General features: G+C 33.6%; 1 protein-coding gene across 2 annotated transcripts in view; it reads left to right on the forward strand.

Moving 5' to 3' along the window:
- EPHA3 (EPH receptor A3) overlaps nucleotides 1–14,581 on the forward strand; it is a 406,584-nt gene that overhangs the window by 19,053 nt on the left and 372,950 nt on the right. For both annotated transcript variants that reach the window (XM_061434537.1, XM_061434453.1), the window contains exon 2: nucleotides 4,737–4,801. In XM_061434537.1, the coding sequence (XP_061290521.1) occupies nucleotides 4,737–4,801 (65 nt within the window). The remainder of the gene's footprint in view (nucleotides 1–4,736; nucleotides 4,802–14,581) is intronic.

Raw genomic sequence — 14,581 nt, forward strand, 5'->3', positions numbered from 1 at the left:
TGGTGATGCTATCTAACCATCTCATCTTCTGCTGCATATCCCCTTCTTTCACCTCAGTCTTTCCCAGCATCACGTTCTTTTCCATTGTGTAGGCTCTTCACATCAGGTGGCCAAAGTACTGGAGCTTCACCTCCAGCAGCCCTCCTTCTGATGAATACTCAGGGTTGATTTCCTTAAGGATTGACTGGTTTCATCTCCTCGCTGTCCTTGAGACTCTCAAGAGTCTTCTCCAGAACTGCAGTTTGAAACCATCAGTTCTTCAGCACTCAGCCTTCTTTATGGCACAACTCTCACATCTGTACATGACTGCTGGAAAAACCATAGCTTTGACCATAAGGATCTGTGTCAGCAAAGGGATGTCTGTTTTTCTTTAATACCCTGTCTATGTTTGTCATAGCTTTCCTTCCAAGGAGCAACTGTCTTTTAATTTCATGGCTGCAGTCACCATCCAGAGTGATTTTGGAGCCTAAGAAAATAAAATCTGTCACTGCTTCATTCTATACCTTCTAATTCCTATCAGACAGCACACATTGCTTTGACCAGCAAATCTCTCCTTCGTGCCCACCTGAAAGCCAGTTCAAGGAGACTGAATAAGGACCCTGTTATTGTTTTCATGATTGTAAACCCCTTCACCTATTTATACACTTTTCTTTTTTTGGTCTATTTAAAAGCAGTAAGACTAGACAGTAAATAAAGCATGTGAAAGACATTGAGAACAATATCCAACCAGACTTTTCACAGTGTTTTTTTGCCAAAAGGTTTCTATTTATATCTCAACCTAAGTGGATTGGAACACTGTAAAACATGTCCAATTTCAAACACTTTTAGAAGTTCATATAGGCTACATAGCTCTTTGACTAGAAAGTATTTTGAAATTAAGGAACTAAGATATTTTCTGTTACAAATCAAAACTATTTGGAAATCAAACTATTAGAATATGAGGTCTGGTAAGAGATCATTTGTATCTTTGGCATATAACCTGGCATGAGGCAGTCATTAAAGAGTTAGTCTATCTACATATTCCCACCTACCCTTAAATATAATTACTGGACTCTTTTTTGTTAAAACTGATCATTGTAAATGCAAAATTTTCAGCAATTAAAATAAACTTTTCGTGTTATGCATTGTTACTAAAACTCAAACTACAATTTGTCCATCACAATTCTATCTGCTCTGGCATTTAAACAGTACCCCTTAGATTGTGATTAGGTCTCCATCATTTTTGCAAGAGGAAAGCATTAGTAACTGATGTTCTTGCCTGTGTCATTGTGAGGATTAAGACATCGTATTGCAAGGTTAGAGTGATGACTCTGGATCAGTGTATCCAGAGACATTGCTCACAGCAGATTGACTTTCAAATTACATTAACTTTCTCTTCTTATCTCAATTATGCTACACTCAGATTGCTATACAACTGATCACAGCAGACTGGAGGTTTATATCACGGCAAGTTTCAGTCTAACAGTCATTACTTTAACACAGCTAGAATTCTTAGGTTGTGTTGTTCTTATTTATCTATAAACAAAAGACACTTTATAAACCCCAAATAAGTGCTTTTGAAAAGAATTCTGATGCCTGTTTTCTTCTCTATTAGGCTATATATATTGACGGTTGATTTTCAATACAATTCAGAAGACAAAATGGAACTGTTGTTAGTTAATATTCTAAGTTTACAAGAACATTGAATCTATATAGTATGTTAAGATCTCAGGTGGCTTTAAATAAATTTATATTATTTGATCATCATAGCAATATTGTGAGATAACCAGTGCAGACATTATTATGTTTAATAGATCAGAGGATCAGAATCATGAGTAATGCTGCTAATTTTGTGTTCCCTCATTCAAGTTAAATAGAGTGCACTAAAAATTCAATTTCTGAGTGAATGCAATAGATTTAATTAATCTCTCACATTTAATTTTAATTGACAATGCAATACAATTCTTTTTGGCTTAGCTTTTCTCCTTTGAGTAGAAACCAAATGCTAATATGATTAATCTAGTCTTTCCCCCCTCATCATTATCATCAGAGAAAACGTAAGGATATAGTTCTTTAGTAAATAACCTACCTTCCAATGAGTAGTTTACTAAATTTACTAAATCTCATTTTCCTTGCCTCAAACACTTTTTTCCTCTGGTTATTAATATTGGAATTAAATCATCCATTCATCTTAGCATGTGGAGTGACATATATTCATCATTTAGTATATATTCAATTATTACATACACACAAAAACTTTGAATCATTTAAATCCCTAAAGATATTACAAATATGATCTAATGATTTAAGAATCCTGGCCCTGCAGATTCTACCATGCAAATCCCTGAGTGTAAATCACCTAATGGGAAATCACTTGATGACTGACAGAAACAACAACTGAAGTAGGTGTATCTTTATCAGAATGAATGTTGGTAACATTCTTTAAAGGTGAGGATGCATTCTCATATTTGCAAAAATTCTTTAACATGATTTAATCTGAGATTCTGGGCTTCCCAGGTGTCACTTGTGGTAAAGAATCTTCCTGACCATGCAGGGGACACAAGAGACATGGATTTGAGCCCTGGGTAGGGAAGATCCCCTAGAGAAGGAAATGGCAAACCACTCCAGTATTCTTGCCTGGGAAATCCCATGGACAGAGGAGCCTGGCAGGCTACAGTCAATGGAGTTGAAGAGTTGGACACAACTGAGCAACTGAGCTCAATCTAAAATATTATCTGTAACATTAACTGGTAGATGTTTTTAAAGAATCATTTTTCAGAGATAACTTCAATATAATTAAGCATACTGTTAATTTGCAAACTGATATCTGGGGAAATAATTTTATTATGGAAATTACACTATGCAATCTATGCGACAACTTTCTTCTTTTCAGTTCAGTTCAGTTCATTTCAGTTGCTCAGTTGTGTCTGACTCTTTGTGACCCCATGAATTGCAGCACGCCAGGCCTCCCTGTCCATCACCAAGTCCCGGAGTTCACCCAAACTCTTGTCCATCGAGTCGGGGATGCCATCCAGCCATCTCATCCTCTGTCATCCCCTTCTCCTCCTGCCCCCAATCCCTCCCAGCATCAGAGTCTTTTCCAATGAGTCAACTCTTCACATGAGGTGGCCAAAGTATTGGAGTTTCAGCTTTAGCATCATTCCTTCTAAAGAACACCCAGGACTGATCTCCTTTAGAATGGACTGGTTGGATCTCCTTGCAGTCCAAGGGACTCTCAAGAGTCTTCTCCAACCTAAATATAATTACTTCTCACTGGGATTAACTTATTGTGAGGGGAAAAAAGTTTAATCATTAAGGAATTCCAGTGTAATAGATTAGGTTTATCAGATCAGATCAGATCAAACGTTCAGTCGTGTCCGAGTCTTTAGGGGGGGCGGTTTTTGTGATTTTTTTTTTTTTTTGCTTGTTTTTACTTGTAAAACAGAGAATCTGACTTTGAGAATTTTATCTTTTTTAACTTAATGATTAGAAACTTTTCTTATACTCATCTTGTATATTTTTCATCTAACCAAATATCTTTTAAAATCAGTGCTTGAAAATCAGATTTCTAACATCAATCACATATTACTCTTTTTCTTAACATTTTATAAGTGTAGTGTTTCCTTTGTAAGACAATAAATGGGATGATTAAAGAAAGAGTGGTGCTTTTCATGCATCATGAAACACTTTATGACACCATGTGGACATGTACTTTGCCTATATTAATGCTATGTTTTGACTTATGAATATATGGAACCTTTCAAAATAAGTCTCTCTTATTATATTTATTGATTCACCTTCTCTAGTTCATGTTAATAATGCCTTCATATTTTATGTAAACTTCTTTTGCATCTTCCATTAATCAATCATGGGGTTATTTTCTAATTTAGAAGAAGGATGTGGTAAAACCATAGTTTCCACTATTTAACAAATTGACAATCAACACAAGCCCTTTGTTAATAAAGTACCTTTTTATATTTTAATGCACTTCAAATTAATACTTTCTGGGCTTAAATCATTTGCCTTTCTCTTTTAATATATTCAAAATGTAGTCACATTCTTGTTATATTTTATCATTTATCAGACTTAATAACTGTCAGAAAATTCTGAGCAAAATTATTGAAGCCTTTGGGTAACAATACTTTCCTTAAATAAGTAAGGATTTACACAGGTGAGATTATAATGCATAATTTTACTTTGATTTTTCCTCAAACTGGTAGCTAAGCATTTTATTCATTATGTATAAGTACACAATTTATACAGTATTAAAAATATACACATTACAGAATAATATATTTGGCCTGGACAGTATGAAGATGCCATATCAAATATGTAAAAAATATGTTTCACTATGGAATCATATTTAACTAATTTATAGTGAAATCATATGTCAATTTATCAAATTTAATGGTCTTTGCAGTTACTTTGATTTCTTGTTTGCATTAATGTTTCCTACTTTGCATTTTTATAGTGTCCTCTTTAAACCTGAAATTATTCTGTCAGTATATTGAATATATTTATAAACAAACATAAACAGTTTAAAAAAAAGTCACAGAAACTTCTGGTTCCTTACTTTTCCCTATTATTTCTTTTCTTTGTAATACCCTTCTTATATCAATCATACACATATAGTGAGAATGAGCAGAGTCATGTTTTTTGAACATGTCATTTCAGCAACACACACATCAATTTGACAGAGTTAAATAGAATTCATTCCTTTTAACTGTGTTTGTGTACATGTGTTTTTTTTTTTTCAGTCAATTTACTGGATTCAAAAACCATTCAAGGGGAGCTGGGATGGATCTCCTATCCGTCACATGGGGTGAGTTTGGTTAACTATTGAAAGGAACACAATTCTATGCATTGCCTTTCTTAGAGATTAGGATTATTGGAAACAGGAATTCCTATACTTCTGATGAGAAATTATGTTTATCACTGTAGTCAATACATGGACTAACACAGCTTAATATTTGTGTCCAGTGGAACTATCGAGCATTTGGAAGTTTTTTTTTTCCTCTTCTGAATTTATCCATAGCTTGAATGAACTGAAATAAATGGTTTGACTATTACTGTCATCATGCAGATGATCTAAGCATGATACCTAACATCTTTTTGTGATGCAGTCAGAATCAGTGAGTTGAGAAGAGACTTCACAAATTTTAAGTGATGTGGAAAATGTGTATTTGGAGATGGTCACCTCTGGAGTTGTAGCCTTAAAATCAACTGTGGAGACAATTCCAAGTAGGGTAGGATGTATTTGTCAAGACTATAAACCTGCGTTGCCGTCATTCCCTTGCTTAAAATGTCTTCAATTTGTCTAGGTCAGTTTAAAATTAGGCATTTTATTTACCAAAAATATATATGCTTGCTAAGTTGCTCAGTCATGTCCAGCTCCTTGCAACCCTTTGAACTATAGCCCACCAGGCTCTTTTGTCCATGGGATTCTCCAGGAAAGAATACGGGAGTGGGTTGCCATGCCCTCCTCCAGGGGATCTTCCCAACCCAGGGATTGAACTGCCTCTCCTATCTCCTGCATAGACAGGTGGATTCTTTACCACTAGCACCAATTGGAAAGCCAGGAAAAATATGGCTGCCTTTAAATTCTAAGCTTTGTATATACCTTTAATGTTATGAAACCAGATACAGGTTACTAAAGTGTATGCCATTTTGGGACCCAAACGTTTATGATGATTCTTTGTGTGAGAAAGTTTTCCTTTTCTTTTTTTAATTGAAGGATAATTGCTTTGCAGTATTTTGTGGTTTTCTGTCATACATTCTTCGTTTCAGAAAAAAAAAGAGGCTCATACATTTGGAAAATTCTTCTTCCTAAAAAACTACAAAAAAATGCCTAAACATATATGTTTTGTGTCCAAGGATAGCTTGTAGAAAATACAAAGTGCTATTTTGAAATAGTTGTTGTAGGAAAAAAGGAATATATTCCTATTTATTTTATTCCTGCACCGTCCTCTTTTCAAAGAGGTTATAATTACTTTGACTTGGTGTTCAGTCTTTCGATTTCTGTGCCTAAACATACTAATTTTTACTAGCAGTTTCTTCCTCACCAACGGATGTTTTGCATCAGGGATACTTCATCTATCTGTCGTCTTGTATCTGCTTCTCTTTCTGGTGCACCTTGACATTGACATAATGCCAAAACCTATCACATAATCAGGTCTTGGTTCGTGGCTCAGAAAGGGAGAGTATGAAGTAAGCCAACATTTGGTTTTCCCATAGGTGCAAAAGGAATCAAATGGTTAAGATAAAACACATCCTGAGTAGTCATAACAAATGAATAGAAACTCAGGATCGAGGAAAACTGATTTAAAACTCACTGTCCAACTCATACTCAACTATAATGTTGATTTTAGAAGTTTGAGTTTTTCATTACTCCATAAGATAACATATCATAGAAGATATGATTGCTGTCTAGGAAGATATGAAAAGTAAAATCATACTAATTCTTTATATCTATAAATATAAATAGAAAATATATTTTAAAAATAACAAATTAACTTAAATATCAAAGCAGCAGTTTACTTCTTTCTCTTTTTTTTTTCTGCTTTAAAGAAGGTATAAGGAAAACATTTCTCATATTGAATATTTGGGGAAATGAATTCATTTACCTGTTTATCTCATAGATTTTATGATGAACAAAGTTAACACTTTTATTTCCATATATATGTTCGATGGGGAAGGGTGTTCTAGAACCCTGCCATGCAAAGTGTGCATGCACCAATCAGCAGTGTCAGCATGTGGGGGATTCTCAGAAATGCAGCCCCACCCCAGCCTTTTTGAGTCAGAATCTGCCTCTTAACATGGTCTCAGGTGATTCACATTAAAGCACATTAAATTTAAGAAACACTCCTCAGGGTAAGGGTAACTTGCCTCTTGACTTTTCCCATCCCTTGCACAATTTCCCACCTCCTTTCTCCTAGGAATCACTTATGGTTTTCTCATGAACAGTTTTCAGTCTCTCCTTCAGCCTCAGAAAGCTGACCTCAGGTGTTCTGGCCTCTTCTTCATGGCTTTTCTGGTTTATCTAGCAGCTGTGACTTCCCTATTTCAGATGCATTCAATAGACTTAAAATAGCTGGCCAACCTCTCCAAGCTTATCGTTAAAACTAGCAGGGAGAAAAAAAAAACATCCCCCTGACAGATAGTGATGTTTATAATACCTTAAGTCCCAAAAGATTTAGTAAAAGAGAAAAGGAAAAACCAAATATGTAAATTATTGTCTGGGTTGATTTGTAGTACATTTGTAGTAATAATGTCCATGCAGCAGTAGCACTAATTTAGAAAATGTGATGTTAATATTAATTTCTTTTTGAGATACTAATGGTATTCTTGACTGAAAACTCTATGGTCAGTTGAAGTTCAGGATTTAATGTCTTTGCTTGTATGATTGTTTGTGCCTGTAGATTCAATTTATTATTTTTATTGCCTAATCATTGCCATTTTCAATTTGACTAGGATATAAGAATTTTGTGTTTGTTTTAGTTTTAAAAGGAATAGATAGTTAAATCAGTAGTAATATATATGCCTCAGGGTTTTCCATAAAAAATGAAGTGATAGCCGGAAATAAGTTTGAACTAGTTATTATTTTAATTAATTAACCCTAACAAGTAGAAGTGCATCTGTTTTCAGGTTAACTAAAATATAAACTTTGGAGGGAAAAATTATAATGATGTCACAGAATACTTAATCACTTAAATATCCTACTCTCTTCTGTTTTTTTTTTTTTTCCTGAGAACATGTATGTTCTACTCTCTTAGAAAATTTTAATATTATGATACTGTGCTATTAGTTATAGTCACCAGGTTATACATTAGATCCTCAGTCCTTATTCTACAGCTGACAGTTGGTACCATTTTACCAACCCCTTCCCATTTTCCCCACCCTCACCCCTTGGCAACCACTTTTATATTCTTTGTTTCTGTGAGTTTGACTTGACAAGTGGCATAGAAAATATGGTACTTTTGATTTAGGGAGATGATTCTCAACTGATGAGGGCGTAGATAAGTGGGGAGGCAATTTTGGTTTTGCCCCATGGGGATATTTGTCTGGAGATATGTTGGCTGTCACAACTGGGTGGGCAGGGCACAACAGGCATCTAGTGTGGAAACTAGGGGTCCAATTTAACATCTTACAAAGAACATGACGGCTTCCTTCAACTAAGAATGACCTGGTGCAAAATGACAGCTTCCAGGCTGAGAAACCCCTACTCAAGGGGTGGATATTGGTGATCCATCAGGAGGTATGGTCACTGAAAAGACCTTAAAGGTACTCAGCAACTTCTTTAAGTCTCAGCCATACTTCCATCAGAAGCTCTAAATTCCAGATCTTTTTAAATATAAGTTTTAAGAAATAGACCAATAGTTCTTCCCAAATTTGAAATGTCTTTCATGTAATGATTGCATCACCTGAGCTATGTAAAATTATTATTTGAGGGAAAATTGTCAAGAGTGGCTCATTCCTTCATATATAGTATTTTCTATTCCTAGTCATCCTCTTCTCCAGAGATATATTCACACATAAAACCTTAGAATTGATTTATGGTATTTTCTTGGGAGGATTATTTCTATCTCTATTTTTAAATAGTGCTTCATATCTTAAAGGAAACCTGGTAGAAAAGTATGGTGTTGTGTTAATTACTCAGTCATGTCCGACTCTTTGCGACCTCATGGATTGTTGCCTGCCAGGCTCCTCTGTCCATGGAATTCCCCAGGCAAAAATAATGGAGTGGGTTGCCTTTCCCTTCTCCAGGAGATCTTCCTGACCCAGGGATCAAAACCAGGTCTCTTGCATTGCAAGTTGATTCTTTATCATCTGAGCTCTCAGTTTGGTACTTTATTATTAGGTATGGGAAAAATATCTATGAAGAAGTTTAGTGAAACTTTGGTTTTCTTTAGTAAATTTCATGGAAATATTACTCAAACTTGTCAATTGAAATTATCAGGAGGGTCATGATAATTCATTACAATTCATTTTCAATAAAAAGTTTTCTTTGACATGGATATTTTCTGGTACTGTTTGTTCACTTTAGTAAAGTAAACAAGCAATTAACCTTCTCTGGCCCTATAAACTATGAATTACATCAATAACATTTGAATTTGGGGTTTAATTACTCAAAAGTGTTAGTAAATAATTCAGTAGTTTATTTTTTTGATTTAGAGAATAATCAACATATATCAAAGCCCATACATATTGTTGGATTATAATATAGAAAGAATCCATAGTTTACACATGACTAGTACTTAAATTGATTGGTCGATTGAAATGTCTTAGTCAGTGTATGAATACAGAGAAGAGATTAGAGGGAAATAGGCTACATAGTTTTCACTTAGGATAGTATTGGTAAAATGGTTAAGCAATATAAAGGAATCAAGAACTTTGACTCAATTAAATAAACTCAACGAAGGAGAAGAAAATTAAGAGAGATTTGAAGGAGGGGTGGGGTGAAATTAGAAGTCTTGAAATCAGCAATTGTAAATTTTAAAAATAATTAAACCACCTCCATCTTTCAATTCTTTTAGGTATTTTTTCATAAAGATTTTCCTAGCTATTTATTGCTGTCTTAACAGTGATAATGTACTTAAATAGAAAACAATCTCCTGGCAAATAGAGACCCCATTGGTTGCTCACCCAATATTTGTTCCCTGGTTTTTCTTTGCTGATGGAACACTGAAATGGTTCAAGTTTTCATCCCCCTATGTGTTCCTGGAAAATGACCCCTCTATTACTTTGCAGGGTGAGTATTGGTTCATCTGAGAGCAAATCATGATAATTAAGTCATTTTTCCAATGTTGGTTTAGGCAAGAGTATGTAAAGCCAGTGAGATTGGAACAGGACTCCAGTGACTTTTGGGAAAGTTTCCTTCCAATAAAAAGATAGGAGGTCTCTGTGACAGTCTAGAGGGGTGGGATGAGTTGAGAGGTTGGAGGGAGTTTCAAGAAGGAGGGAATATGTGTATACTTAATGGCTAATTCATGTTATTGTGTGGCCAAAACCAACACAATATTATAATTGTGGTCCTCTAATTAATAATTAAAAAAAAAAAAACATGGGGGGAGGCCAGGTACTTTGTGCCTTTGGGTTTGCTTTGTAATGGCCCAGAGTCCAGTCTGGAGGACCTACACTCCCTTAATGGCCAGAAAGGTAGAGCCAGAGAGCATTAGAGAGACCATCCAGGAACCCTGACATCTCAGAACCACTGAGTTATGTGGAAGCATATGTTTTCCTTATTGAATCCACTCTTTTTGTATTTCTCATACTTTCCAGGTAAAGATATCCTGATAGGATGCAATGCTTTATCTCCTGGTCAGACACCCTGATTTCTCAATGAAGGCTATGGCAATGCATAATTCTATTCTACAATGTTATCTGTATTTTCCCAGGTTGTCTTTTTTTGTGCTTTAAGATGATGTCAAAGATAACAGGAAGAATAGTAAAATAGAATAAGCACATCATGTAGAATTGGCACAGCTGCATTTGGATTCTGGCTGTATCTTTTATTGCTGTATGATCTAATGCAAGCCTATTAACCTTCATTAGCATTTATCCTCACATTTAATTGAGGCATAACAGTAATTTCTAAGTCACAGCACTTTAGAGTAAATGATAGTTGGGCAAGTGAGATGTTCCTATATATCTAATTATGTATATCTATCTATCTATCTATATACATATACACAAATGTATGTAAAATAGGTATACAGATATCATTTCTTAATCTTAGACAAATTTTACAATTTTTCCATTCTAATCAAAACCTGCTAATTCATTAATTGCCGTTGTTCAGTTGCTCAGTCATGTCCAACTCTTTGCAACCCTATGGACTGCAGCATGCCAGGCTTCCCTGTCCTTCACCATCTCCCAGAGCTTGCTCAAGCTCATATCCATTGAGTTGGTGATGCCATCCAACCATTTTGTCCTCTGTCATCCCCTTCTCCTCCTGCCTTCAATCTTTCTCAGCATCAGGGTCTTTTCCAATGAGTCGGCTGTTCACATCAGGTGGCCAAACTATTGGAGTTTCAGCTTCAGCATCAGCCCTTCTAATGAATAGTCAATTCATTGATACGTCTGCTTAAATCTCAGTCTACACCATGTCTTAGAGTTGAATTTTGAAAAAGGGAAATTGATAGTATTACCTGGGGTGCCAATTAATATCTCTTCTCAATTAAGAGCTCAAAATATTACCATTAACAGCACATGATTGTTATCTCATTGAATCTGCACAGGTCAAAGTTTGCATATAATCTTGAAATTTAGAATTGAAAGAATAAAAATAAGGTAAATCAGGTGTCCAATTTATTTGTTTAAATTTCTAAGTGGTTAGAATTTCCTCAAATATTAATATTTCTTCTTCAGGGATACCTTCTAACTCTCATATGCCACCCACCTGCCACCCCCAAGACTAGGATATAACACTTATTAGCTCATCTGCCTTGTTCTTTGTTGTACTGCCTCAGCTTGTAGTTATATGTTATTGCAGTTATTTCACTGATATTTATCTCAGCCTGGAAATGGAAAGTTCTTTGACACCAATTCCCATTTCATGAAATTCTCCGTTTTTCTCCCATTTAAGTTTCTTAGATTAATTGCCCATAAATTTAAATTACCTGGATAAGTAAAGGACGATGAAACTAACACTGGTTGTGCATTTGTTGAGAAAAATTTGATGTTCCAATCTGTTGTTTTAGATGGGATCTGTTAATGATTTCACTCTTTTTTCAATGGCATAACTTAGGTAAAATTACACATACTATAGTGTATATATTACATATGTATGAGTATATATTACAGATGTACTTATGTAATATATAAATATATATATAAAATAGTATAGATATACATCTATGTCTATATTACATATATTATTTTTTGTACTAGCAGATCTACTTAGTTAAACATATTTAGAAAATACTACAAGCCTATGCACTGGAAGTTAACTGAAAAAGAAAAGTAGCTTAGGATAGCTGTATACTGAAAATTATATAGGCTGTTGTCTAGGGGTAAAAATCTGGTATCCTGCAAATAAATTCCAGTTACCTGAAACTAGAAATATTTAGAATTGAGTGAATCATCAAGAATAATGGAAATAATAAAAGTACTCTCTAAAACAAGTCTCTAATAAAGTATAATTTGCCTTCAATATTGGAATTATTGCTATTTGTGAAGTCTGGGTTCTAAAAGTCTTATCTACTGGATTTCTACCTTTCATTTTATGAACAGTGTCTGAAATGCAGGAAGAATATGTTGACAACTGGGTGTCAATGATAACCACCTGGGACTCTGCCTTTGTGAATCACAGTTCAAAATCTGCTTCCTATGCTGAATAGTACATCCAGGAAAATAAAATTTTTGACATATGTGATTGTTGGTCGTTTAAAATTTTTCTGCCTAGGATGAACAATGCTATATATTTTATATATATTATTATATATATATTTTATGTTCACTTTCACCTACTGTGCTGACCTTTCAAGGAAGGTTATCCGATTAATTAGAAAAACATGACAAAGTTTTATAGGTCTTTTTTAACCTTTCCTTGAAGCAAAATACACTATAGAATAAGGTGGAAGGTGAATAAGTGGTAGAAATCAACAAAAATAGAATTTATTCTAGCAATATTAAATTTATAAAATTTAAAATGTTATCTTGTGTCTATTTTATCAGAAATTATGTTAGTGTTTAAAGAAAAAGAAATATTTTTCATTGATAATGTTGTATATTTCTGTATAAATCCTCCTGTCTGTATCAAAACAGTGCTTGTTTGTATTTTGGGGATTGAATTAGAATTTTTTAAATATGACATGTGATATACTTTTTTTTTTTTTTGCTTTGATGTTGGGTTTAGAGGAAAGGAGTCTTGAAACATATTTGAATGGGTTTTCTTTATTTCGGCTTTACCCACAAATTTGTGCTTTGTGATATTTAACATTTAAATGATATTAGTCATTTAACATAAGTAACTATAAAGTTAAATAAAAAGCTAAGATACACAAATAATTTTATGTCTAATTTGAATGTTTAAATATTTAATAAATTTATTGTGTTGATTTCATATTTGTTTTTTTTTTTAATTCAAATTGACAATAAAATTTTGCTTCTAGTGATTTGTCATATTGATAGCATTTTATAAAAATAACAACTTTCTTAGCACCAAAATATTTTACTTTGTGCAACTTCAAGTGAAAGAACTTTCTGATAAAAAAGAAATTATTAAAGTAAGAATAACCAAAATATAGATATTAAACTTAAAAAAGAATGGTTTTCATACTTATTTTACATTAAATTTGTTGACATATGTACAAAAGGGTATATAGCAGATTGGATATCAATTTTTGTATTGCTAGGAAATGTCCAGCTCCCTTAAAATAAAGAGCATACTTAGAACAAATGCTATATTTTCAAGTTTCCAAGTATTCATTTGAATATAGGATATAAATGTAGCATATGTGTTCCAATGGAGACGAATTTCCATTCTGTCATTTCATTAAGTGTAAGTCAAGAATTTTGATGGGAATTTATAAAAATCATAATTTTCCCAAAAGTTTTACTTATTTACTTTACTCCTTAAATATTTTCTTTTTAATTTCATAAATTAATGGTCTTGACCTTTAGGTTTATTATTCACTGGTGTTTCATTTCTTTTGAAAGATTTTTTTTTAAAGAAATTAAATTTGGCCTGTAAAAAAAATACGGTGTAAAACACTTTTTAAATAAGTCCCATGTCCCAAATGATAGCTATTGGACCTGAGAACATTTAAAGGTTATAACATTTACAACACAAGCCACTTCAAGTATTTCTGCAAACTTCGTAGCTCACTGATTACTATCAGTTTTGTTCACTTTATTCAGGAAATGTTATACGAAGAAGAATTATCAATGTAATAGCCCAGATTTCTTGGGACTTGCTAACATTATTTATCCCTTTTACATGGGACATAAGAAGAAAAACATCAAGGGGGATAGTATACTCAGTTTTCTGAATAGCCTGTTTACAAGTTTGTTTTATTCATTCTGGTAGTAAGGCAGCTTACCATACACAACTCACACACACACACATGTATGTTATGTATATACAGTTATATAAAACTACATATATACATATATATTAAACTATAGAGACATATATAGCTGTATCTATATAAACTAATATATTGAAATTGTTTTTAATTTTTAAACAATAATTATTAGAAATGCAAAATTCTGGGCTTCTAAGACCGACTACAATGTTACAAATCCTGGAATCAGATTTCAGCGATCTGTTTTCTCACAGGCTTTCCATGTGATTCTCATGCTGTTCAACTTTGGAATTACTGTGCTAGAAAATCATTATCTGCTATAATGAAGCAGGTATTACTTATGAACATAACTGACTTCTGCTTGATATGGTGCTGTGCTATAGTTTTTTCCAAACTCTTGATGTAGCACTATGCATAATCATGATAAATATAGTTCTGGATATTTTAAAATTTAGGATATTACAATAAACACATAGCAGGAAAAATAGGCATTTTACCAGCCACTCAAGGAATCTATTCTTAGAACTTTTGTAACAGGAATTCCTTTTGGCATTCTCAAGTTTCTCTTATGTAAT

The sequence above is a fragment of the Bos javanicus genome, chromosome 1 (genome assembly GCF_032452875.1).
Source record: "Bos javanicus breed banteng chromosome 1, ARS-OSU_banteng_1.0, whole genome shotgun sequence".
NCBI classification, from domain to species: domain Eukaryota; kingdom Metazoa; phylum Chordata; class Mammalia; order Artiodactyla; family Bovidae; genus Bos; species Bos javanicus.